A 26,783-nucleotide genomic window follows, 5' to 3' on the forward strand; every position below is an offset into this window, starting at 1 on the left:
AAGAGCTGGATTCAAATCCAGACATAGACCCTTCCTTGCTGTGTGACCCTAGGCGAGTCACTTAACCTGTTTACCTCAGTAAAATAATAGCACCTACTTCCCAGGGATACTGTGGGCACCAAATGAGATATCTGTGAAGTACTTTGTGAACTTTCAAGTGCTTTATAAATATTAGAAACGGAATCCCCTCAGACTGAGGCATTGGGCAAGACAAGAGGATAAGGACGGGCAGTTGGAGAAACAGCAGTCGCCAAGTTCAGATTCACGTAGCTGGCGCCGGAAGGTGACGCCGCCCTTTGGGGATCGCTATCCAACCCCACCCACGCCTGATGCTTCCTACAACAATCCCGACCGTCGGTCATCAAAGCCGCTCCCAGGACCCTGGACCTGGAGCGGAGAGACCTGCGTTCAAAGCTTGAGCCCGCCGCTCAGGAGCTGCACGACCGACCGTAGACAAGGTCACATTTTTCTGCCTCAGTTCTGTCTGGAAAATGAAGCTAATACGACTTCCACGATGATGATGGTGATCGTCATCTTCTTTGAGTCAATCAGAGTTAAGTGACTTGCCCAAAGTCACACAGCTAGTAAGTGTCTGAGACTGGATTTTCACTCAGATCCTTCGAATAGTTCAATACGGCCCTCGAGGCTTCCCCTCCCCAAACCAAGCATCCCCAGGACTTCAACCCATCAGTCGGTTCAAGCCATATGGCACGGTCTCCAGGCCGTCCTCCAGGCTGTCCGTTTCCTTCCTCAATCATGGTACCCCTCAACTGTACACACGCCACTTCCGAATGTGGTCCGTCTAGGCTGGCGCGGGCACACCTCCTTCCTTCTGGATCCTACGTACCTAAGATCACACGGAGAGGAAGTGTGGCCTAGTGGTGGAGTCAGCCTCAGAATCAGGAAGCGGGTTCGAGTCTGGACTCTTACACCTACCGGCTACAGGACCCTGAGCCTCTTAACCTCCAGGTACCCCCATCGACTGAAGAGCTCCCTACATTGATGAAATCACAGGCCCGGGCAAAAAGGAAGCGATGACATTAGCCTTTTATTAGTGTCACAACTGTGCCGTTAACTAGCCCCGGGCTTACGGTTCAGCGAGAACTCCAGATCTTTTCCACAGACATTGGCGTCCGGCCTCCCCCACGTTCTCTCTCTCACTGGAATCCAAGCATGACTTCCCAGGGATCCCTACTACGACCCCCCCCCCCCCACCTCGGGGCCAGTCTGCCGAGATGTCTCTTTAGCTCCAGACTCGGTCTCGTCCAATGTCATCGAGCTTTGCCTTGAAGCCCACATCCCAGCGACCTCAGCCTGCGGTACGCCTCCTCATCCTTGGGGCACTGTGGAACGGGTGACAGGAAAGAGAGGCCTGATGAAGGGGCTGGATCTAAAATGAAAAGGTAGAAATGGGGCTGAGGACGCTCCAAGCGTTGGGATCCACCTCATGGTCCCAGGGACAAGAGCACCGCTTCCCCAGCCCTCTTCTAAGGGTAGGGGGATGACATGAAGTCCAGGCTGAGGGAAAAACCCAGAGGCAGCAGCAACACCGAGGACCCATCTGCCTTCCTCTTGTCTGTTCTCCCACCTCTTCCACCCAGGCCATGGGAGGTGGTTTTTGGGGAGGGGGAGAATAATGAAGCCTAAGTCCTTTCAAATAATGTCCACCTGGGAATTGCCAAGAAAAGGTGGCTCTTAAACATGGATGGGGACCAGAGAAAAAAGTGAGTGCATGGTACCTGAGAACCGGGCGAGGAGGGATGTCTGCGGGAGCTGGGAGCCTCCGGGGTCACGCCAGGAGGGGTACATACCTCAGGAACATATTTTCCACATTTCGCTGACTGCTGCTGTCCAAGCACTCTCTATTTCCCAAACCTTCTATGCATATAAAATGTACCGCAGGCGCTTATTACAGTGTGCTGGGTCTTTGGGTGCATTCCCCAGTTCAAAACCCTTTAAGGCTGGGGAGGGTGTGGAGGAGATGCTGCTGATGACGAGGCTCCCCCTCTTTCTAACACACTTTGGGGTTTTTTCTTGTCTCAGCTGAATGCTCTGTGAACATTAAAGGGAGGAGGATGAAGGGCAGGGGGAAGGGAGAGGGAAGGAGAGACACACACTCCTGAAGAAAATCTTCATCCATTTAAGGAATGAGAAACCATCCATCCCCCGGCAGGTCTATATACAGTCATATGAGGTCCCCTTCTTTGATCAGAAGAATGTCCCCATTCACCAGGCCCTCCAATTCTCAGAAATCAGGCAGATCCCTCGGATTTCACTAAGAAGCTAAACAGGCAGAGTCAGGACAGCACAAGGGGATGAGCAATGAGCCTGGGGCCCAAGGACCTGGGTTCGAATTCTAGCTCTGCACCTTTTACTACATGCAGGCTGCATCGTGGCTAAGTCGTCTGGCTTGGGGAGACTGGACTCCTCTGAGGTATCCTTCATCTCTAATCCTATGATTTGTCTGGGACTATGTGGGATCTGTGAAATGATGTTAGCACGACCCTGACCCCAAGGCCCCCTGCCAGAGACCCCCCACGCACTTCCTTTGGTTACTTCTGTCCCAGAAGAAAAGGAAGATGAGCCAGGGTTAAATAGTGGTACCTCCTGTTTATTACAATTATGTACAATCATATCTTATATTCTGGAATCTATACATGATCACACACGAGCGCAGCTTTTCTTTGTGAGAAGGACACACTCAGATGTTCCCGGAATCGCTCGGCTGGCGGCGGGCAGGGAGGAGGGATCATGTGTCACCATTGGACCAGTCAAGAACATGATGCGGCAAAAACGGGTGGTCAAAACCCCTGTGTCATTTCATTTCTCCAGGAGGACAACAGGGGAGTCGTCGAGGGGAGAGGAGAGAGGCTGAGTGGGACAGCTCTGTTTTGGAAGGCCCTCCGTGCTCAGCAGGGCCTGGCCCACAGCCAGAGGCCCTGGGGCTCTGCTGACCAGTCTGAGGCCCTGATGAGCCAACACAGAAAGGGGAAGATGGAGTCACCCACTTCAGAGACATGGGGCAGGCAGCCAGATGCTTGCTGCCCCAAACCACATGAGGGTGTGGATGGGCCTGGGCTGGGGGATGATGGGGAGTGACGGAGAATGATTTCGACAGCAGTTCTTTCTCACCTGAGGAGTTAGGAGTCAGGTAGTTACGCTACCTGTTGTCATGACCAGTATTAAAGGTGAGAACCTCAGAGGACAGTGGGTGACTCCAGAGCCCTTCAGCCTAACACCTATGCCAAGCAGATCTCAAAGGCCAGACTGGTTTTAAGAATGAAATGTAGGCAATGGGGGTGCTGGGATATTTAGGTAGTAAAATGAGACTAGATGGAAGGGCTCAGAAAAGCCAGCAGGATTCAGGAAGATCTGCAGGGGCCCCCGGGCTGGACCCAGGGAAAGGGTGTAGAGCTCTCCTTGGGCTACACTCATCTCACACCTGGAGGGTTCCAGGGAACTGAGGCAGGGCTAGTGGAGGGGTGCAAGGATAGCCATCCTTACTGCCTGGCAGTGCCTGGGAAAAGGCAGCACGCCCAGTGCATGGAGCACCGGGGGCCGGTCAACACTAAACGTGGCGAATCGTAAGAGAAATCACTCCTGTGGAGAGTTCCCTCATCCCCTGACCGAAGGTGCAACAGGGAGAGGAAAGGGGCTGTGTTGTGGGCAGGTAGAGGGGTAGGCGGGAGGGAGGAAGAGGAAAGAAAATTAGATGGTCCTAGTCTATCTCATTCTCATTGCTGGCTCCCTCGGGTCTCCGCAGCTTCTCCACCTGCTCATTGATCTGCCCATCTCCCCCTCTCCGGTCCTCTGTCTGGACGCCCAGGCAATCTTCCTCATCCACGTGGCTCACATCCTCCTCTTCCTCCTCTTCTTCCTCTTCCTTGTCCTCTCTCTTCTCCTCTTCCCCCTGCACCTCCATCCGCACCTGGCCCTTCACATCGATCACCACCTCCCCTTCCTCTTCTGGGCCGAGCAGGTGATAGTTGACCTTGGAGCCCTCAGGGCTGTGGTTCTCCTTCACTGGTGAAGAGGAGGCCGACTCGTTGCTGACGGGAGAGATGTCGCTGCTGCTGTTGTGGTTGGCTACCGTGGGATTGGAAGGAGATGAGGACTTCACAGAAATCTGCCAGGATGGGATCTTCGGGGCAGAAGGTGATGGAGGAAACTGCCTCCTGGTGGGAGGGAGAGGTCTGTGTTAAAAGGGCTTTGGAAACGTGGTATCGATACACTGCCAGGGGCTCCTCTGTCCACAAGAAAGGCCGTTCCACCCCCCTGACATTACAATGGGGCAGAGAGTCCTGAGGCCCAGAAAAGCTCACCCACAGCCATGCCATGGAGGCAGGATGGGGAAGAGCAGCACCAGTCCTGGCTCTCCTTTCAGAAAGGCCAAGCACCATCAAACCTCTCTGTTTGCCGAATCCCCGCCCCCCCTGCCACACACACACACCCCCACCCACCCACCCCCAAAGTCATATCCAGAAGAGGCAAGGAGGATCTGAGGCTACGGAAGCAAACCTCATGTGACCAAGCTAATCTCTGCTGGACTTAAGAAAATAACACAAACACCAGCCCCACAAAGCAGCTGCCTTTCTACGCTCCCTCCCTCAGCACCCCCTGGACTGGCCTCTGAGCAGGCTCTTCCATCTCGCTGGAGTACAAACAAGCTAATGCCTGCATAATTCACCAGTATCATAAATGCTATCAAGATATTCAATTTGTAGAGTTTTCTTGGCTCCAATGTTACCCAACTGCCCACTTTCTGCCTTTTTTATTTTCCAAAAGCACTTCTTTACTGGCTGCATAAAACCCATGAATTTCTCTCTGTGACAGGCGCTCCCCTCCCCCAGCCAGGAGCCCTTCCTCTCTCCACGGCTCTTGCTCACGGGCTCTCCTCCGAGGCCAGGTTCACCTTCTCCAAGCAGACAAGGAGGGAGCTGCTTGGAAGGAGGGCATGGAAGCCCCTTTCCTGCCTAAAGCCCCCCATCAGCTTTTCCAAAGACCCCTGCCAGGGAAGGTCCACCACCCTCCCAACAGCTCCCGGTAAAAGTACAGGACCTAGGAGAAAAAGAAAGAGCTATGGGAAATGTAGGAGAGAACTCCTTGTATTTTAGAGAGTTCTGGACATCAACACCCTACTAAGACACAGGTGACTTCTGAGGTTGGAAGGAGGAGAAGGAAGACTTCGGGTCCCTGTACCAAGAAGGACAAGACTGTAGGCCTGCCCAGAGAGGCCTGGTGCCCTGGCTCATCAGGAACACCACCTCCCCAGCCCAGGCTGCAATCAACTCCAAGCCCATTCCCCTCATACCGGTTTAGAAGGAGTCCTTTTAAGGAATTAATCTCAGACTTGAGTTCATTGATATTCTGTGACTCCAGGATCCAGTTGGTGGACGTGGTGGCCTGAAAGACAGAAGGCAGAGGGGGTCAGACACAGGCAGCAGCGCCGGCCCTCAGCCCAGGAACCCCAACAGAATGCCCCCCCACGGAGACGGGGCAGTGCTGTGATTTCAATCAGACAAGGAGCATTTTCTGAGTGTCTGCCCACTGCCAGGGATACAGGGCCTGGACATCACACAGTCCCTGCTCTCAAGGAGCTCAAAGTCCTTTTGGGGAGACAACATGTTAGGGTATGCAAGATATGCCCAAAATAAACTCAAGGTAAAATGGGGGTGGGGAGGTCACTAGAGGCTAGTAGGACCAGACAGCACTCAGTCTGCAGGGCTGCCGAGCTCAGGACCCCATTCAGGAACCAGGAAAAGACTTCTCTTCCTGAGTTCAAATCTAGCCTCAAACACTTTCTAGCTGTGTGACCCTGGGCCCTGTTTGCCTTCGTTTCCTCATCTGTAAAATGAGCTGGAGGAGAAAATGGCAAACCAGTCTAGGATCTTTGCCAAGAAAACCCCAAATGGGGTCACAGAGAGTGGGACATGACTGGAAAATGACGGGGGGTGTGGGGAGGGGGAAGGAGAAAGGAAGGATACCCCTTCAATGCTCCCTCTACACAAAGCACCCCAGCAAGCACTGGACAACTGGACAGAGAAGCCAGACAATCCCCGTTCTCAAGGCGTTCACGTGTCGGGGGGGGAGGCTTAGGCCGCAAGTCCAGCGGGCCATAGGCTGCCAGGGCAAGGCACATGTTCGTGCATCTTCTTCGGTGGCGTTTGAGTTGGTAGAATCAATCCCATGTCCCTGCTGTGGAGCCATTTGACTGGGTCAAGGACTCTCTTTTCATTCAGTGCCACAAAGGCCAGGGTGTCCCTTGGGAAGCAATGGCACCATGTTGGTTGGTTCTCCTCTTGTCTCAGGACATTCTGGTGCTGGGAGCACGGTATGATGTGTCAGTGAAAGAAGAGCATCCTGGGCCATGCTCATGAAGATACTGTGGCTTCCAGGAAAGAGGGGGCAGTGGCATCTGCCTCTGGAATCCAGGGCTCAGTTGTGAGCGCCATGGTTTTAAATGACGCTGATTAGCTGGAGAGATTCCAGAGGAAGGTGACCAGGGGCTGGCCAAGGCCCTTGAGTCCGTGTCACATGAGGATGAGCTCAAGGGACTGGGGATCATTGGCCTAGAGAAACGAAGCCTCGAGGTGGACATGAAGGCTCCCTTCACATATGAAAGGTTTTCAACGAGCAAGAACCAGGAGCTGCGGGGGGAGGCGGGGTGCTTCAGAGGCTGATTGAGGGTCGCTGTCAGGAAAACCTTCCCAACAATCAAAACCATCTAAGAGTAGAATGGGCTGCGTAGACAGCCAGCAGAGCAGGCCGTGTAGACAGACAGCAGAACAGGCCGTGTAGACAGACAGCAGAACAGGCTGCGTAGACACAGTGGGATGCCCTCTCTTTGGCAGCCTTTAAGCAGGGGCTGAACAATGACTTGTAGATGGGCTGAGCTGGATGACCACTGAGGGCCCTTCCAGCTCTCAATCCCTTTGCCTACCCAAGCACCCCCACAAAGGTTTGACTACACAGGCAGAGATTCCACGTTAGAGTCCTGGGCCCTACTACTCAAACCGGTGAGCCGTGAACTGGCCAGAGTCCATTGGTTTACTGCCATACAGACCACCATAATCTTCCAGGACAAGCCTTCATAGACCCATGCTGCAGCTGTTACGCAGCCACACAGAACAGAATCATCTTTCCTTATGAGATCACGCTTAAATGTGGGAAAGTTTGATTCTCCTAATTCACCTGTCCATGATCCTACAAAATCCTTTGTGAATGTAGCCTAGTGTGGTGGAAAGGACCATGGCCTTGGGCGTCAAGAGGACTTGGGGTCACATCGCATTCTATTCTGGATCAATCTGACTGTTCGGTAGTAGGATCTGGCTGCTGAGGTGAAAAGGATGGGAATCTAGAGAACAGAAGATTCCATTTTTGAATGTGTGATGGGAGGAAATGAGAAGGGAGGGGAGGGGAGGGGAAAAGGAAGAGAAGAGAAAGAAGGAGAGGCAGGCATCATGTGGCCAATGGAACTTAAGATTTTGTGAAAGCAGGGATCCAAGGAAGAGTACATAGGATCCCAAGGATTCTGCATGGGAAGTCAGCCCAGGGAGAAGACAACATTCCAAAGAAGGAACTTCTGAAGACATAAAGTCATTTTGCTAAGGAGGAAAGGGAGGAGTTTCCCAAAGAGACTGATGTGGATGTACAGACAGGGGCATCAGCCAACCTGGGGTTTACAAGACACGCCCAGAAACGGAGGGGCAGGAGTGCCACCAAAGACTAGTTTTGCAAGGATGTTGGCACATGCTTGTGGGAGGCCGAGGGGACAATTGGTTAGTATTAAAAATACTAATATGAAGACTGCTAAAGCTTAAAATGAACCTGTCAAGCAAAGTAAGAACAAAAAGAAGTCGGCCTGTGGGTTCTACTGGGGAAAAGAGGAGGACCAAAGAAGGGAGAGGAGAGCTCCTTGAGATGGACAGGATGGCAACTGAAAACAGAAGAGACCTGCTCCTTCGCTCATAAACTTCTCTGCTTGGCACGTAAAGCCCTGCACAGCCTGGCTCCTGTTCACACTTTCATCCATTCTGCAGACTCTGAAGTCCAACTAGACTTGTCACCCTGAGATCCCTCATGCCCAATGCTCCATCTCCTGGCTCCGGGACATGGCTGTGGCCGTGCCCCCCACACTTGGAGTGTCCTTCCTCTTTACTATCACCTTGTAGAACCTCGTCTTCCTTGGCTCAAATGATGACTTCTGCAGAAGGGCATTCCCCTTTACGGTGACCTTCCTTTCACTCTCCGTGCATCTTGTATGTACCTGTTTCCTTATACGGTGGGTCCCTCACTTAGAAAGTAAACTCCCTGAGGGCAAGGCCTGGTTTTCCATTCCTCTGAATCCCCAGCCCCTCACACACAGCCTGGCACCAAACAAATGCCTGATGACTGACAGACTCATATTTTGTTTCTCTCTGTCTTTGTACTGAAAAAAAGAGAACAGAAATGGCTAACAAGGAGCTGACATCTGAGATAATTAGGGAAATGGGAAGACAGCATCGAGCTATCCTTGATGACTTGATGAGTTCAAGTCACCAGACCCAAATGAATCAGAACCCAGAGTAATAAAAGAACTGGCAGATGGGATGGCCTAGCTTCTGTCAATAATCTTTGAAAGAGATCATACATCAGGAGAAGCACTACATGACTGGAGAAGAGCAAATGTCCTGATTGTTTTTTTTAAAACAGGAAGAGAACTGATCAGGTGTGCAAACTACAGGCAGGTAAGTTTGACTTTGATTGGTGGCAAAATTTGATAGTTTATAAATCGAAATAGCAAAGGGTCAGCACGGCTTTGTCAAGAACAGGTTACCATCCCTCAGATATATTCAGGCCTCACTTCTAGCCCAAGACACCACTAGTCCCTGAGCTTCAGAAAGCCCAGAGCAGATCCCCGCCTCCACGTCCCCACTTCATACTAAGCTCCTAAGCTCATGAAAAGCACAGTAACCTGGGGCCTGGCTACACAGCCCCTGCTCTGAGTCTCTGCATTAGCACTATGGAGACTCCCCCCGACCCAGAACGACTTATCCTTCAGGACACTCAGTCAACTGCTCCATCCACTCATGAGCCCTGTCACTCCTCTCCCACCCACCCTGGCCCACCACTCTACCACATATTTTGTCTCCCCCAAAAGAAATTACTTCCTTGAAGGCAATGGCTCTTTTCTATCTGTGTCCCCAGAGCTCAGCACCATGTCTGGCACACAGTAAGAATTTAATAAATGCTTCCTCATTCATCCATCCATCAGAGGAAGGCTCTAAATATCATTTTCCTATATCTTAGCAGAGCATTTGACAAATACTGTCATGCTATTCTTGTGGAGAAGGAAAAATGTGAGCTAAACGCCAGTACAATTCAGAACTAGTTAAATGGCTGGACCCAAAGTGTAGCAATTAATGGAAAGATGTAAACTTAGGAGGTCTCCAGTAAAGTGCCCCAGGGATCTACGCTTGGCTCTGCACTAGTCAGCATTTTATGAATGACTTGGACAAAGGCATACATCCTGTGCTTATCAAATTTGTGGGTGACGCCGAGCTGGGAAAGCTCACAAATCAGATGACTGAGGTCAGGATCCAAAAGATCCTGAAAGGACCCAAAAAATCAGTGTCCCAAGCACAGGTCGAGACAGAGCTCAGCAACAGTTCTTATGAAAGAGTGCACAAGATTGCTGCTCAATGCAAGTCAGCCCCATCCCCTGAAAAGTAACGTGACTTTAAAAGGGAGGGAGGCCCCACTGTTAGGAGTCACAGGGTGATAGTGCTCTGCCATGGCCAGTCCAGGGCTGAAACACTGGGTTCATTTCCAGGAACCCAATTTTATTTTAAATTTCCTTGTGGCCTTTTGTTGACACATCACAGTCTGCTTCACTCCATCGCTTCCCACTCCACCTCATCCCCTTTTCCAAAACCTCTTTCATAATGAAGTAAAAATACTTAAGGAAAACCAGCAGAAATAGAGACCACAGGTCACAGCACACCGTACTTTCACAGTCCCCACCCACCCACCCCGAGGAAGGTGACACAAGGCGGCTCTCCAGGACACACAGCCATCACTCCAATTACCTGCAGAGTGGCCACCCTGTAGCGGTAGCCGTGTACACCATCATTCGGACTTTGCTGACTTTTCTCTACATTTGCTCATACTGGATGTCCCACGTTTTTCTAAATCTCTCATATTTCTCATTTCCTATGGCACAGAACAATTCCATTTGTGGGCCACAATCTGTTCATCCACTCACCAAATGATTAACTCCCACTCAGTTTTTAGTAGTCGGCTACCACCTAAAGGGCTACTCCATCTGTCTTGTGGCTGAACCCTTCTCACTACATCTCCCCGCTGTTAGAATGTGAATGCCTTCAGAGAAAGGATTCCCTCATTTTTACACATCTGCGTGCACACACACACACACACACACACACACACACACACACACACACAATTGTCTCTAGTGCTTTGCACATAGTAAGCACTTAATGAATCCCTGTTTGGGGATTCATTTTGGTACAAATGGGCCCTTTCAGTGGTTGACCTCTTTTGACGTATAAGCCCAGTACTGGGGTTGCTAGGTCAAAGGGTATGAAAGGTTATGACAAGTTGAGTGACTTTTCTCAATGATACTAAAATGTTTTCCAGAATGGCTACCACCAACGGTATATGCATACGCCCGTCTGTCCACAGCCCCTCCAACACCATTCCCATTTTTTATTCGTCTTCACTGTGGGACCATGGGCAAAGCACTTACATTACTGCAGACGGTCATAAGTTAAGAACAATGTGCTAATCTGCCTCGAGAAGTTTCTGTCCAGAACACCATCAAAAAAATCATTTTCGCCACTTCAAGAGGTGTGAGCTGATACTTCAGCTGTTTTCATTTATCGGATAGTCTGTAATTCCTGATTGATTACTGGGAAATGGCTGCCAGACTCTTGACGAAGATGCAAAGATTTTTTTTTTTTGCATTCGATTATTTCTCTTTTTATTCTAGCTGCACTGATTTTGTTTATGCAAAAGCTTTTCCATTTTCTACAATTGAAAAAATTTATTTTGTCCTTTGTGATCGTGTCTCTTGCTTATGAAAGGTTCTTGAGGGCCACATTTAGGACTGATATTGATAATTTAGAATTGATAGTTCATCTGTGGATGCCCAGATGAAACTAACCAGACTAATGAAGAGCCCTGAGATGTTGCTATGTGAGGATTAGCTGAAGTAACCAGAAATGTTTAGCCTGAAGAGAAAACTCCAGGGGATGTGAGAACTGTCCTAATGTATCTGCAGATCTGTCACTGGAACAGGGAGTCAGGAGCAACGGGTATGTAAACCTTAGAAGCCCTGGGTTTGACGTCAGGAAAACCCCCACGTAACAGGAGCTCCTCCAAAGTGGAGGGACTATTTCCAGAGCCTTCCCCGTCACAAGATGCTGGTGAGACTGGAAGGCCCCTCCTCAGAATTCTGTAGAGTCTTTGTGGTCTAACGTGAGTGGACCAGATGGATTCTGGGAACCCTCGTGCGAGCCCCATGACGAGGGTCCTTACAGACTGGTAATGGGATGGGCCGGCTGCAGTCACAGAATCTTAAGCCTCTAAGCTGAGTCTTCATTCACATGGCGGGGGTTGTGGGGGGGGGCAGGTACTGTATGTTACAGGGCTGCTGTCAGACCAGACGTGATAATGGATGCACTGTAGAGCCCCACGTCATTATAAAGCAGGGCACGAATGGCAGCTACTATTCTTGTCACGATCCTTAGTGCTCTTCTCATCATTTCACAGGACGCTTATCCTGGAGTGGCTGGGCACACGGACAGAGTCTCACGGCACTTGATCTGCCCTTATCACAACCCACCTTATCCATTATAACTCTTCATAAGCTCCCTGAGGACAGAAGGCATCATTTTTTATCTCGGTACCCTCAGAGTCTGGTGTGGGGCCTACCCATGTGCCTCGCTGCACCAGTCATTTCAATGCCACATTAGTGCAAAGTACGCCTCCTTCTCCTCCTGCGTGATTCTCATCTACGACCTCCCATAAATCAAGCATCCAAAGAGGGCTGATCCAGTTCACAGGAGGCCGTCCCGCAGGGCATTGAACCACCTTCTGTGGCTACTGGGCACGCATGTGGACTGGTCATCTGCCCCTCCTTGTTCTCAGACCACCGCCCCCATTCTGCTGCTGATGCTCCTTTTTGCACATAAATTATGGGCTGTGTGAACTTGCAAAGCTGCGTCCCCTCTGCGTTATCAGTTTTTACTGTCCAAGCTCTCCCAAGCATGGGATGCTGTCCACTGGACTCTGGGTCACCAGTCACTTTGTTTCTCTGGGGACTGTGGTGTTCTATGATTTCTAACTACAGAGCATCACTGAAGAATATGACAGAGAGCCACCTAGAATCAATTAAAGTGCTGTACAATTCCCCAAATACAATGCAGCCTACTCTCTTATTTAATTCTGGGTCCAGCTAGGATTGTGCTCATCTAAGGCATACATATACATAAATACACACACATACACACACACACCACACCACACATGTACGCGCACACACACCACACATGTACACACACACACACACAGACACACACCACGTGTACGCACACACACTAATTAACTATTATTTATTTACTGTTTGCTTTCTCCTGCATGAATTGAGGATGCATGCAGCATTCTGGGGCCCAATGTTAGGCACATACCAGGCATCTGTAGGGAGGACCTGCCCACCTATTGGGGATCCCTCTTCCTTCTGTCTAGACGTCATCCTGGGCATCCTTCTCAACAGCAGCAAACATCCCAGGCAAATCGGCATCTCTGTTCTCTGCCTCATGTGACGCTGACAGCATCACAACCAAGTTACCTCTGTGATTCTATCTGCTGGGGAATCAATCCTGCCTGATCTCGCTATGCTCCTCCTTCTCTGCCTCTTGGAATTCTTGGTTTCTCAGGGGAATCAGCAATTCAAGCACCATAATTTACAAGGAGCCCTTTCCTGATGTCCTCCCCCCAAACAACTCTCTGGTCCTTTTGGGTCAATGATGAATGTACGTGTTTTCTGCCCCCCCACCCCACCCCAGGAATGCAAGTTCCTGGAGGGCAGAGACAACTTCACATTTCTGCTTGCATCCCGAGTGTTTTGCTGAGTGGCTGACACATAGCAAGCACTTAATGTTTGCTGGCTGTTTACCACATGCATGGAACACACATATGTGAAGGAGGCATCCAGCTCTGCCGCATTACGTGTCTTTCTAGCAGGACCACAGAGTCTTTGGTTGTGAAGGTACACTCTGCTACAGATAGCATTTGCAAAAGCTCGCTGCTTCTCTCCTATTTTCATCCAGGGCATAGGTAGGGCTCTTTCTCACAGTTTTAAAGAGATGAGAAAGTAGGCACCTGGATCTGGGTTAGTGAGGGCCTCGGATCACCTTTTGTATTAAGAAATAACACAGTCCATAATTTATTTATTCCAGTCTTTGGGTAGTCTCCCCTCTTTCAGTTATCCTAAAAATCAATCCCTCAATGTTTTCAAAACTGGGTCATCTCCAGCACAGACTTTCTCATTGTGTAAGAGTCTGATGCAGCTCCTCTTCCCAATTCTCCTTTGTGAATGCCATTTCTACTTCTTCACAAAGCTCGACAAACAGGGGTCTGGACTTTCAATGAGTCCAAAGATGGTGGTTCCACTGTCACTGATGATGAAAATGCTTTGTTATAAAAAAAAGCTAGCAGATGCTTGGTTTTCCATTTGTTTGTTATTCTTCCAGACTCTACCAGGGATGCTCTTCAGATGATCTGTCTGAGTAACGTCTTGTGCCAACCTTTCTAAAAATCTGCTTTCCTCCCCTCGACTTAACTTTGCTGTTTTTCAAGGAAAACCACTCATCATCTTTCTCTGCCCTCCTCCATGAGATCTGCAAATGAACTGATATTTGCGGACCAAAACCGCTCGGTTTGGAGACCAAGTATTTGATGCCGAAGGTGGTTTCAGAGCAACTTAGGCCTCCTCATTGTGGCAACCGCTTTGTGTCAGGAAATGGCTCTGTGGCGATTTTTCACTGTCTATAGCTTGTTTGAAGTCACATAGTAGGAACTTAATATATGTTGAAGTGAACAAAAGCAACCACATGGGAAAGTGATGGTCATCATCTGCAGGCCACTAAGCATTATATTCTGCTGGAATAGATTTAAATATTTCCCAGTTTAAAAGAAAGTGTTCCAAAACACTTAATTTCCAATACCTTTCCTGCTAAAAGCAGAAACCACACAGCACACCAAGGAGTAATAATCACACAACCCAACATCCGCCCCCACTTCCTTACAGTAATTCCTGCTGGGATGGACAGAGAACAGGACAGCCACTACAGAAACTGTTTTTACAAATGCCATAACCAGTTGAATCAAATCGTTTTAAAGGCCACAGGTGTGCCTGACATGAACCCACATAGACTCCAGTCAACCTCCAACTAGTTTTTAAATGGACAATTAATTAGGGTTGTCATTCCTAAATTTCTCTTCTCTGTCCCAGACAAGGACTGACCCAGACAATTCAAACAAAAAATACAGAACATTGGGAAAAGACATCAGCTGAAGAGGAATGAACATAGGGTCTTGCATAGAAGAGCTCCATAAATATTTGTTAAATAAACAAGTGGATCACAGTGTGGTCAGGGTCACAAGCAGCTTAGGAGAACCTTCTCTGAGCTCATGGGTTGGTGCAATAACTGAGGTCTCACTCTTCAGGCACAAAGAGTGCCCCTATCTTTTGCAGGGGGTGCTGCCTTCAGGGTTTCCAGATCTAAGAAGCTGGGTTTGGAAGGACTTTGATTGTAGAAGTGTACTCGCAACACACACACACATATTCGCAAGAGTATGTTCCCATGGGATTCACACTCCAGGCCATCAGACAGGCAAGAACCCAGGAGCCGCCACTGTTCTGGCTTCTCTAAGACCCTGAAAGCTACAGCAGCACATTAACAAGGGAGCGATTTCTACTCACCGGCCGGCAAAGGACTCAAATTTCCAAACGCATATGGTGCCAGATGCCTAGGATTTAGAAATAAAATCTGACATCTGGGGCTTTTTAGCCAGTCTCTTTAAAAAACAGTTGTAGAAAACTCACAGCCTTTGGTTTTATGTAGGTTTTTTAATTACTTAAAGCTTCTCTTTTTAATTTTTTACAGTGCTCCAGTAGGAGCTTGGAAGGCAGATATAAAAACTTACATTACAGCTGAGAAAACACAGCTTTTACTCTTTGGTTTATGGGGTTACCAAAGTCTTCATACACATGGGGTTTAGATACCAAAACAGCATGCTTTACATTTTAGCACAGAAGAAAATAGGAAGGGGTGGGAGGACAGAGGGTTCCAAAAAAAAAAAAGTGCAAGAAACTTGTAAAGACTGTTCTAAACCACCAAGCAGAATTCCCCTGCCCTTTCCCTTCTCAAAACCCAACATGTGGTCTTAATCTTAATTCTTAAGACCTGAAAACAGTTTTCCAATTTCCGGAATGGCTTCAGGCCATTGGCAGGCCACAGCTCCAAAGGATAACGGGGCTGTGACCATAAATTGGCTTTCATGGTTTGTTTATGGTTGTGCCGTCGTGTGGGTCCTACTGCACAGAGCGTGTTCCATGGCGAAAAGCGGCCACTGGCCACAAACGAGCCCAGGAGGGAAGCAGCGGCAGCTCTGTGTGTGGGATTGGGACAGCAGGGTACGCAGGCTGCACGTCAGGCACGGATAACCAAAAAGCACCCAAATGATGGTGTCAATGCGGCTGGCAAAGTGGCAGCTTTATTCCCTCTCCAGGAGAGGGATTGTCAGGAAAGCCACTGCTTGGATCAGTGAGAGAGCCCAAGCACCACCTGAAGCACATTCTCAGAACTAACCAACACATCCATGATGGCGACAGCCAGCATTTACAGAGCACTTTAAGGTCTGCCAAGTGACTGACGTGTGCTATCGCCCTGGACCCTCTCCTCAACGGTGCTGTGAGGTGGGTGCTATTTTTACAGGTGTGGAAACCTCGAATGAGAGGAACGAAGTGACTTCAGTGGGGTCCCACAGCTGCTGAAGTGTGGGAGGCTGGTGTCTGAGTCAAGTGCTGTAGTCACTAGGCCACCCAGCCCCGAAGCTTCTGCCCTTCTGGATCTTGGCAAATACAAAAGAGTCAAACCCGGTGCAGACACAGCACAGGAGGCTCAAACAGAACCTAGATCGTCTATTCTCCATGGCGCTCTTTTCCCTAGGAAGTTATTTCTGTCTCCAGCTCTTGGAGGCTCGAGCTAAGGATGCCCAGAAAGAAAGCACCATCCAGTGTGTCAGAAAGGATACCAGGGGACGAGAGCATGAGGAGGCGGCAGATGGACTCACAGACGGACTTTCAGCACTGCTCTCCTCTCAGGTCCTCTTGGGCACTGACTGGGCTGACCTGCATAACAGCAGAATGCTTTGGCCAGGAGGCCACCAGATGATAAAGGGGGGTGGTGATTACAAGAATATACGATTCCTCCCATCGAGGAGCTTCCACTCTAATTGGAGACACCCACCTTAGGCACATGAAGTGGACTAACCAAGGACCCCTAAGCAATGCAGAAACGAGTCCCCACTAACAGAACAGGAGAACACGCAGGGCTGAGAGAAGGGCCGTGTACAGAGTGATGGAGGGACCGTCAGAAGATGGAGCTAAACCAGGAAGCCCTACTCCCTGCCCCAAGGATAAATGGAACCACTTGGCTAGGAGGTAGCAATAACACCACAACCTCCAGCCTGGGGGCTCGCCGATGCTCAGATTTGGGAACAAGAAGTCTCAGGATATCAACCTACTGGACCGGGAAGAAGGAAAGATGCCAGTGACGTACCTTGCATCCCCACCCACAGCTGCCCATTCCCCCCACGGGACGAGGAGTCCACTGGATGTGCTGGGCCCTTACTTGCTTTCCCCCGGTAGGGTGAGGATGCCAGGGGAGCAATCAGACGTGACTGCCCACTCGTGCCCTGTGACCAGGCCATCTTCTTTTCTGATACTATATCTCTCTGATGAAAAACTTTATTTTGGTTCTTCTTTGCTGTTCCTAATTTGTTCTGTGTCGCGACCTGGTCACTGCCCTTGGAGTCATAAAGAGACTCTAGTGTCCCATTATTCGAAATCACACAACAACACTGGCAGAATGTGGGTATCAGAGACAGGTCTTCATTTCAAGACATCACCTTCCTGATGTCATTGGTCCTCTTTAAGAACAAAAAACAAGCAACAATCTGTGAGTAGTAACAGCTGCCCCACTGGGGACCCAACCGGCCAGTTCCAACTGGGCAATGCTGCCCCTCCCTTCCTTCCTCTCTTCCTCCCTCCACAGAGGGAATCACACACTTACATATGGGTGCTCTGCCCAAAGGAATATAAATTTCTTGAACCAGAACTCTGTTAAACTGGACTTTGGTAAAGCCCATTCAGATTCTAACGGAGCTCTACCTGACTGTGCCTTAAACCCAAATCATTCTGTTGGTCATTGGGTTTTGATGGTTCAGAGCGAGTATAAATAGCAACTATTTCTATTCTGGCCAGAAACCTTGAGGGTTTTCTCCTCTGAAATTAAACTTTTTTTTTTGAATAAGCAAATGAGGCCACCTTTTGCTTCATTTCTTACCCAAACTTAAATCACTGAATGGGTGTCACCTCAGACAAACTAAGACCTGGGAAAGACCTTAGCTCAACAAGGCCAAGGTCTCCCACTGCATGTGAAGACATCTTCAGTCGTCCTGATCTGTATCTTGCCATGGGGCTCAGATGGCTCCAGAAGAGAAAGTGAGGCTGGTGACTTTGCACAGCCCTCTCTCACTTAAATCTAATTCACTTGCAAGGTGCGCCGTCACCTTCCTAACGTCATGGTCCTCTTCAAAGGACAAACAACAACCAACATTTCAAGGACAAATCTGGGGTCATTCAGGAGCTCTGCAATTTTCCCACAAGGATTCTGGCCTGTTCTCTTCCCCCTCTATTTGTAGTATCTATCCAAAGTGTCTACGCTGAAGGATGAGCTCTGTGGAGTCTGCAGCTCTTGGTCAAGACAACGAGCACTTTGAAGTCACTTGATTCTTCTTCCCGTGTGAATGAAAGGTGAAACTCTTTGGGCGGTTCTCAGTCTCCTCCAGGAGGCTCTGAAGGGCTCCGTGACACCAGCACCATGTCATCTCCACAGTGAAACACCCAGAGGACCTCAGCAGCTGGGGGATCCCTCCCCTCACCTTCAGTTCTGTCCAGAGAGTGGTGAACGCCTCCACTGATGATCTCTCTCTGCGTTCTATCGTTCAAGGAACTCCACATCTTTCTGGTGTACACACCCATGGGGGACAACCTGTAGGAGAACTTTTCAGGTGGCAGCTAGCTCTGCTGAGTCAAACACTCTTCTAGAACACAAGGTAAAATACATTCAGGCAACAAAGGCTAAAGATGAGCTCTGCTGTGGGGAAGCCTGGAGATCCCCTCTACAAGCACTTCCTCCAGGACCTCGCAGGCTGCGCATCACCTCCAGCACAGATGGGTGACAATCCACTCATGCTGCTGCTCCCCGCCCTTCGCTCTCTCAGCATCATTCCTACCCCTACCTCTGGAAGCATGCTCCAGGCTGGGCTGTCACAGGCCGATGGCCACCAGTGGCTCTGGCTTGCTTGGTGAGGATCCTGAAGAAAGCTTTTATTAAAAACAACAAAATTGGGAGATTTTTTCCACCTGGCCCCTCTCTGATCTCCTCTGCCTCCTCTTCCAAGCTTCCCTCTTCCATGCTCTTGGGATATCTCTGCTTAGATGAATCCCTCACCAGACTTTCTTGAAACCTGTTTGATCCACCTCTATGACCCTCTGTTTTATGAAGGGATTCTGCTCATAAGCTCCCAGGAGCTAGCTAGCATTTATAGAAAGGCTTGTGTGTTGCAAATATTCCCTCACAACAACCCTGGGAGGCAGACGGTATTATGAGGAAATTAAGGCATGAAAGGGCCAAGTGACTTGCCCTGGGTCATAGAGCTAGGAAGAATCTAAAGCTGGATTTGAACCCAGGCCTTCCTCACTTCAGTCCCAGCGCTCCCTCCACTATGTTACCTAGCTGCCAGTTTTTCTCTAAGAACCCAAATTTGGAATACTGTACACAGACATGCTCTCAATCAGAATGAGAGTCCGATAAATTCTCCTGACATTAGCATGCCTCGGGCTAGAAAACCTGCAACATTCACTCCATCACTCACTCAGCATTTATTGAGCACCCATGATGTGCCAGGACTGTGGTAGGCACCAGGCAGACAGCAATAGGAGGAACAGACCCTCCCCTGAGGAGCTTATGAAGGAGAACAGCCACGCACACATGCATCTGTGCAGACCATTTACCCACAGATCCATGAACACCGTGCACATGCATGAACACATGTGTTTGTGGGCACACTATTCTCCCACAGATCCTTGTATACACATGTATACACACACACACACACACACACACACGCGCGCGCGCGCGTTTGTGGGCATACTATTTGCCCACAGGTCCATGTATACACATGTACACATACACGCACACACGTGTTTGTGGGCACACTATTCTCCCACAGATCCTTGTATATACGTGTGTACACATACACGCACACACGCGCATTTGTGGGCATACTATCTGCCCACAGGTCCATGCATACATGTGTGCACACGTGTGCGCATGCACGTGTATTACAGCAGCTGGAGGGGGTGGGCCAGGGAGGCTAGACAGAAAAGGCCTCAGCTAGACTGCAGCCACTGAGCTGAGCCTGGGGATTCAAAGGGGAGGCAGTGAGGGGGCAAGGCACCCCAGCCGGCAACAGCAGACAGCCGGTGCAAATTTCTCCTTGGCCTCTCTGTGATGGTGCTTCTTAATCAACAGAGGCACGTGAGAGGGCCTGGGCTTGCAAAGGCCTTCAGAGACCACCTCACTCAACTCCTTCACTTTCAGAATGAGGAAACAAAAGTCACAAAGAGCCAGGGACCTATCCAGGGTCAGGGGGTGCTGCCTCAGCCTCGGCAGGATCTGCGCCTCGGGCCTCTGCCTCCAAAGCTGGGGCTCTCTTCACTTCACCACACGGCCAGGAGAATCAAACCCCAATCGAACTTGAATAGCACCCCCAGCCCCACCCCCTTCCCGCTCCACGGGCATGGGACGCGGCTGCCTGTGGACTCTGCAGGGAGTTTCCTTGCCGTGGCGGAGGTACAACAAATACTATCATCAAATGCCAGGTCGACTCTCCAGTGCGGGCCTCCCTGCTCTGGACAAGCAGTGTGGATGGATATGGCCACTCGCCAGCCTTAGGGGTGGGGCTCCTTCTGACCAGGCTGGAGACGAGGCCGGGACCTAAGAAGAGCAGCCCACGACACACAAGGAAGAAATGAATCGAGTCCCAAAGTACCTTGGAAGCAGCCAGTTCCTGGGTAAGATCCTGGATTTTCTGTTGCTGCTGGATCAGTAGCTCTTGGACAGAGGCTAACGTCGCCTGTAACTGAGTCACTGTACAGGGAGAAAGCGGTTACAGCTCAGTGAGAGCGGCCTGCGGAGATTCCCTTCTCTCTCTTTCTTTCCGGCTCACTCTAATTTATCGAGGGACGCTCCCTCTTCCTCTCTCCCCCTTATAATTCATCTGCGCTGTGGGCAATCTACCTGCACTGCATCTAACCTCCAGTATTTCTAGTTTATCTTTCCATTGTCGACTTGTCTATAGGCAACAGTATATCCATCCGAAACCTCTCCCTCCTAATTAGATCTACTCAGGATTTGCTCAGCTCTCCCAACTTCGATGGTGTTTGCATCATTCATCTAGCGGGGCCTCACACGTGCCCTCGTGGAACTACCAGAGAATTTCCAATTCTGAACTAAAATGATTTCCCTTTCCTTCCTGATAAACACCACCCAGGAAAGACTAAAAATAGCAAAGTGGGTTTCTCCGGCTGCTCCTCTTTCCTGCCTCTCTCCGTGGTGCCCCGTCCCCTCTCGAGGGTCACGGGGCCTCCTTTCCCTGTTGCTGGCCGGCCACCCCCATCCTTTGGTGCACGGGCTTCAGACAATTGCTGAGGCGGACCCCCCCACGGGCCCCAGGCCACACACAGGAGAAACTTGTGGTTTGGGAAGGTCTTCTGCCCGCCTTTGTTTTTAATCCCGTAAACAAGTTCAGAAGGAAAAAAGAAGCCCACGGGCATGACAGGTTACAGCTAATCTGGGCCATCACGAGGGTGCTGGGGAACGAGCAGGCGGGAGCCCCATGGAGTCGATAACAGAGAAGGTGGCCAGGGTCGGAGGAGCCGTAGTAATTACGGACTCTCTTGACCCCGCTTTGAATTCTTAGAGGGAAGGGGGAAAAAATCACCGAAAAACCCCCCTGAAAACCTCGGAGAAGCAGAAATTAAAAATGAACTTTACAGCCCCTAGAAAGGCTGTCATTTTATTCCCCTTATTAATATTCTGAGGTTGGGAGCCTTTCCGTAAAAACATAATTAATTGAGGCCGCGCCGACAGTAAACAAGCAATTTCAAATTAAACCGAAATGACGGCGGCTTCATTTGCAAATGTGAACAGATTCTCGAGCAGATAAATGAAGTCACCGCATAGAGTGGAGGCGGAGGGTGGGGGGGGCACACGCGGGGGGCTCGGAGGGGCGAGCTGATGGAGCCATCAGCCTCTACCTGTCTGCGTCATGCTGCCGCTCATCTCCGAGATATTCGCCTCGATTCTCTGGAGCTGTTTCCTGTCCTCCTTGCCTCCCATGAGCAGAGGGAGCAGGTACTTCTGCAAGAAGCAGACGGGTGTCAGCAGCAGCCACTTGCCCCCAGCTCCCCGCCCCTCGCTTCCCACAGACACCCCACGCTCCCCGGACCAGCTCTTCCTTTCCCATGACCTTCCCTCCCAAGTCGAGTCTCAACAAACACCTCACAAGAGCCTTCCCAAAGTTAGGAGAGAGGCCATTTCTGGGGACCTCTGCTCTGCCAGCTTAGTGCAAAGTCTATGGCTATGTAGGGGAGTCCCAGGAAGACCACCCCTAGTCTGTGAGCTCTAAGAATAACCTCCGAATCATCTCCTCCAGAGCTGGACTCAAACACAAGGACCTCTGACATACGTGAGTGAGAGAGGCTAAGAGGGCTGTGGGAGACGACGAGGAGAAGTCACAGAGCTGCCAAGAAACAAAGGGTCAGGCAATAAGCTTCAGCAGGAGAGAGAGGACACAGGAAGAGGAGGAGGAGGAAGGCCTGCCCTGAGCTCCCTAAGCACCAGCCAGGCAGGCGACCAAGCAGCCAGCATCCAGAATGGGGAAGCCTGCCCCCAACCCAACTCTCAGCTGGCTGCTCTGGAAAGAGGGGGATCTGGGCCCAGCAGGTGTCTCTAAACTCTTTCCTCAGTCCATCATCCACCTGGGCCCCACAAAAGGAGGAACAGCAACTTCTACATTAATAGTTTCTTATTGGGGAGGGAAAAGGAGGTGACTCACAAGGGGTTTGTGGGAACCACTCCTAAGTGAAGCTCATCCTTTAACATTTCTACGTAAGCACTTTCTCGTCTATTCTGCAAAGTGCTTTTCCCAATGGCTGGTATTAGTTCTTGCCCACAACACTGCTGAAACATGTCAACAGCAGAGTTACCACTTGAGTGGAGAACTCGGGAAGTTCAAAGCCAGGAAGTGAGTGGGTACTCTGAGTAAGGGTCCTCCTAAGGAGGGAAGACCATTTATACGGCCCCTGGCTGAGGCCTTCCATGCCTGTCCATACCTGGATTGCTCCTTTCATTCAATCACCTTTTTTTCTATTCCCAAGCCACTCGATCTCTCAAAGTCCATCTAAAAGCTGAGAGAAAGACCTAGGGAGCTCCCTCTATCACTGACATCACCATTCCTGGGCCTGTCCCCCATCCCTTGCCTACCTCGCCACTCCCACAGAGGGAAAGAGACCAGAACTTACTATCCACATCCAAAGACACGTCTTCCCGGCTCTATCAGTGGGACGTTATTGGGTCCTTGGACTGCCGAGTGAGCGGCTATTTAACCATTCCTTACAATATAGTATAGGAGGCACTTCTTTGAAAAGACTTTCAGTTTACACTTCTTTCTACTCTGACCTAGTGTTTAGACTGCTGTTTTCTATGTACAACAACACATGAAGGAGAGTGCCAGGATGGGGAACTAAGTTTTGATGCTGAAATGTCCATCTCTGGCACTGGACTTCACATAAATCTATCTCCTGTTTCTTAGCCAGCCAACAGCTTTCGAATTTGGCAAAAACTAAGAGTCGTGCAGCAGAGGTGCACTGTGGCTAGCAAGAGATTTCAAGCTTAACATGAGTTTAACGCTCAACAAGTCTACTGAATGTGATCGAGAGGACTCCGGACTCAAGCGGGGGCTCGACTAGGTGGCCTCCCAGGGCCTTTCGATGACAGGATTCTCAGACGAAAAGAGCTTCTGAATATCTCGATGCTGGCAAAAGTAGCCCTCGTAGAGGGGAACAAGGGCAGGGACGGTGGCAAGGGCATCAGCACCAGCGTCCCCCATTTGCTCCTCACCCCCTGTGTTCTCAGGGGCCTCTGGGGAATAAGCACACTCCAATGACTCCAAACCACAGCCTGGCCTTCTCTCAGTCAGACTGCCAGCTCCTTCTAGGAAAGAAGCGACAATCTGAAGGGCTGCCTGGAGAGCCCACGTTATTGCATGAAAACTCTTGGCAGATTTACGGCCTTCTTCAATGAGCAGAATCTTTGTTTGTTTATGATTAGACTTACATGCAAAAGAATATGATCTACACCCCATATAAATGGTGGAAGGACAGACTGACCTCTTAGACGTGCTCATGGTTCTGGTCATCCACAGACACAGAACCCGAGCTATCTGTCTGTGGCACCCTCTGCATCTCTCACTTGCCACATTCAAGTCCACAACCTGCTACCAGGGAAATGGTCTTTGGGCCCTTTGCTCGCTCTGCGTGGGGGTACGGGGGAGGGCTTCCTGCCCAGATAAAGGGAAGGAGGCATTGGAAGCAGCACACCCGGCAGCCTTCCCAGGATCTCGGCCAGAGCCACACGTACCTTGTAGAGCTGGTGGAAGCCAAAGGCGATCCCTGCCATGATGATAGTCAGAGCCCCATAATCTCGCCATCTAGAACTTGCAGGGTCTAATGGTTGGAGAGAGAGAAACACAAGTGAAGAAAACGGACACCACAGTCTCCTTCCAACGGGAGGGGAAGGAGAGGGAGGAGGCGCTAACTTGCCCAGGGTCACAGAGCTAGTAAGTGTTAAAAGCAGAATCTGAACTCCAGTCTTCTTGCCATCGAAGGGAGCCCTCTGCTCACTGCACCCCCTTGGGAGTCGCCTCCATAAGTGAGAGAAGGACAAGGAGATGCCACAGCATGAGCCATGACTGAAGGCTCCTGATGGACTGGCCCTCTTAGACACAGAGAAGCCCAGGGACCCCTGGGGTCCTCTCTAGCTCAGGCCACAGCAGGGCCCTTGCCTGCTCTGTCCCTGCTCCTCTCCACCAGGATAATGGTCAGCACTTCGAAAGCCTCCAGGAGTGCACGGGGGAGCCTTTCCAACCAAGGTCCAGGGTCGGACACCTCAAACTCCAAGGCCATGTCCCCTAAACACCATCCCCATCACAACAATGTCACAAGAACAAGGAATCTGGAAATGGATTTGGGAGAAGAAAAGAGCAGAAGGATTCCTGACCCTCATTAAAGGAGCATCAGAATTCAGCCAAGCAAAGGAAAGGGGTGAATTCTCGTCACCAAATGGAACCAAGAGCCCCCTGTAGTTTGACAGCTTCACACCCTTCCTCCCCTCCCCTCTCCTGCCCTCTAACACACACCCATAAAGCTGCTGGCAAGGCCCCATGATGCCCGGGGTTTTCATTAATAATCCAGATGCAGCAGAATGTTCTTTCTTAAAGTTTAGTAGCAGGATGTGGGCACATACACCGAGGGGGCCTCTGGCCAACAGCCCAACCAAGGCAGATCCAGGACCAGAGCCTTCCCAGGGTTCAGCAGAAGCACCACCCCACCCCCCCATTCAGCTCTGCTCAATGGGCTTCTGCAAAGACCAAGGCTCTGTCCATCGATCGAGATGCCACCACACTCACTCACCGGCTCACTCCCTCAATGCCTGTGGATTTCAGAATGAGATTTGCCAAAGCAAGGCTTGCCCAGAGATGCTTTCATAAAGTAGTAACTGGGAAGTTCTCCCCTAAACTTTCTTCTCAGAGTCTAAGAAATGCTGCCCAGCCAGGGTGTCCAAATAAACAGTCCCCAGGAATTCACATATTGACTCCTAGGACCTGGGGTTTTTAAGAAGGCTCTGAAAGCATCTGGTCCCATGCCTCAAAGGAGTCCCCTGCATAATCTCCATGACACCCCATCATCCACTTTCACCCTCATTTAATTACAAAAACAATGAGTTGATTAGAGAATTGGTGAAGAGCACTGAAGGCAGAGTTGGCTGGATCTCCGACCTTGATTTCACAGTCAAGGGAGTCAGGGTCAGCTTTATGTGCTTGTCCCCAGGCCATGCTTCTAATAAATACTCAACATTAGGAGAATGGAGACAAGAAAGCATAGTATCTCCTTCTTAGGAGTCAGTATTCAGCTGAGCTTTACTTAGGGCACGAGATATCCATTATGTGGCCTTAGACCTGAGAGAGAACATTTCCATGCCTGGCATGTATTCAGAATAGCTGACCGCATCCCCATTTGTTACTCAAAAATCCAGCGAACACACACAAGGTGAGTCAGCCGCGGGGTTGAGACCAGAAGCAGCAAGCTTTCCAAGCCCATTCTTCCGGGCTCCAAGGGGTTAAAGCCAAGCCAAGAAGCAGAGCCAACTTCCGAGCTGCTCCCACCTTCCAAGCGCCCTGACCTCGGTGCAGAATTGAGAAACACCTGTAGTTCCTTGTCAGATGCACCCTTCACCTCACTCAGCGCTCCCTCTGTTCCTGTCATGCTCACGCTAAGAACATTTTATTGCCCTCTGGTTTTCATTATTAATGAAAAGGGACCAGAATGATCTTTCCTAAAGTTCAGAGAGTCTATAAAGACAAGAAGCCGAAATGCCATTTTACTCGTTTTGGAGATGGGTGATACAACTCTGTCTGGTGGCAAAAAGGGAAAGAGAAGGAAGAGCAGGCCTGGGGAGGGCTCTCACTAGCCCGAGGTGCTTTCAAAGGGAAGAACTTGGACTCCGATATAGTGATAATATTCTCCAGGTCCTAGTCCAATTCAGTTTAGCAAATGTTTATTAAACACCCACATGTGGCCAAAGTCCTCCCTCCATTCTCCCCACCAAACCCCAAAGTACTTGGATTTCTTCCCTTCAGGCTCCTTTCCCCCCATTCCCTCAGATTACCCAAGGGGATCAGAAAGGAGACACAGGGAGGCCACAGAAAACACGGGTCTCCTTCCTGAACCTCCAGAACTGTAATAAGAACTGCATAGGCCTGGCCAGTCGACCCCCTGCTCCAGACTGTAAGAGAGGAAAGTGTCAGGGAACGTGAACTGTGAGCTCTGGGAAGAGGACCTGGACATGAACACAGGCCAGCCATATCTACAGGAGACTGCAACTCCCCAGAGAGAAGGTGGGAAGTGGTCAGCTCGAGAACCGGAGGTCCCACGTGGGAAGACCTCCCAAGCCAGTACAGAGCTGCTCCTTTCTTTCCAAGGCCCGATCAAAGACCGAGACAGGAATCTGTTGCAGTTAAAAAGGTCAGCAAAGTGACAAGAGCGTGACTTTCTATAAGGTCTATATAGGCAGTGCTAGCTAGCTACC

The 26,783-nt window shown here is 50.2% G+C and overlaps 1 protein-coding gene across 2 annotated transcripts in view; it reads right to left on the reverse strand.

Moving 5' to 3' along the window:
* Positions 1-2,590: 2,590 nt before the first annotated feature.
* The window catches only part of PEX14 (peroxisomal biogenesis factor 14), a 146,727-nt gene continuing 122,534 nt past the window's right edge, over positions 2,591-26,783 (reverse strand). For both annotated transcript variants that reach the window (XM_036747034.1, XM_036747035.1), the window contains 5 exons: positions 24,057-24,142; positions 21,674-21,776; positions 20,407-20,504; positions 5,312-5,403; positions 2,591-4,175 (listed from right to left, as the gene is read on the reverse strand). In XM_036747034.1, the coding sequence (XP_036602929.1) occupies positions 3,719-4,175; positions 5,312-5,403; positions 20,407-20,504; positions 21,674-21,776; positions 24,057-24,142 (836 nt within the window). In that variant the 3' untranslated portion in view covers positions 2,591-3,718. The remainder of the gene's footprint in view (positions 4,176-5,311; positions 5,404-20,406; positions 20,505-21,673; positions 21,777-24,056; positions 24,143-26,783) is intronic.

Source organism: Trichosurus vulpecula, chromosome 2, assembly GCF_011100635.1.
Source record: "Trichosurus vulpecula isolate mTriVul1 chromosome 2, mTriVul1.pri, whole genome shotgun sequence".
NCBI lineage: Eukaryota > Metazoa > Chordata > Mammalia > Diprotodontia > Phalangeridae > Trichosurus > Trichosurus vulpecula.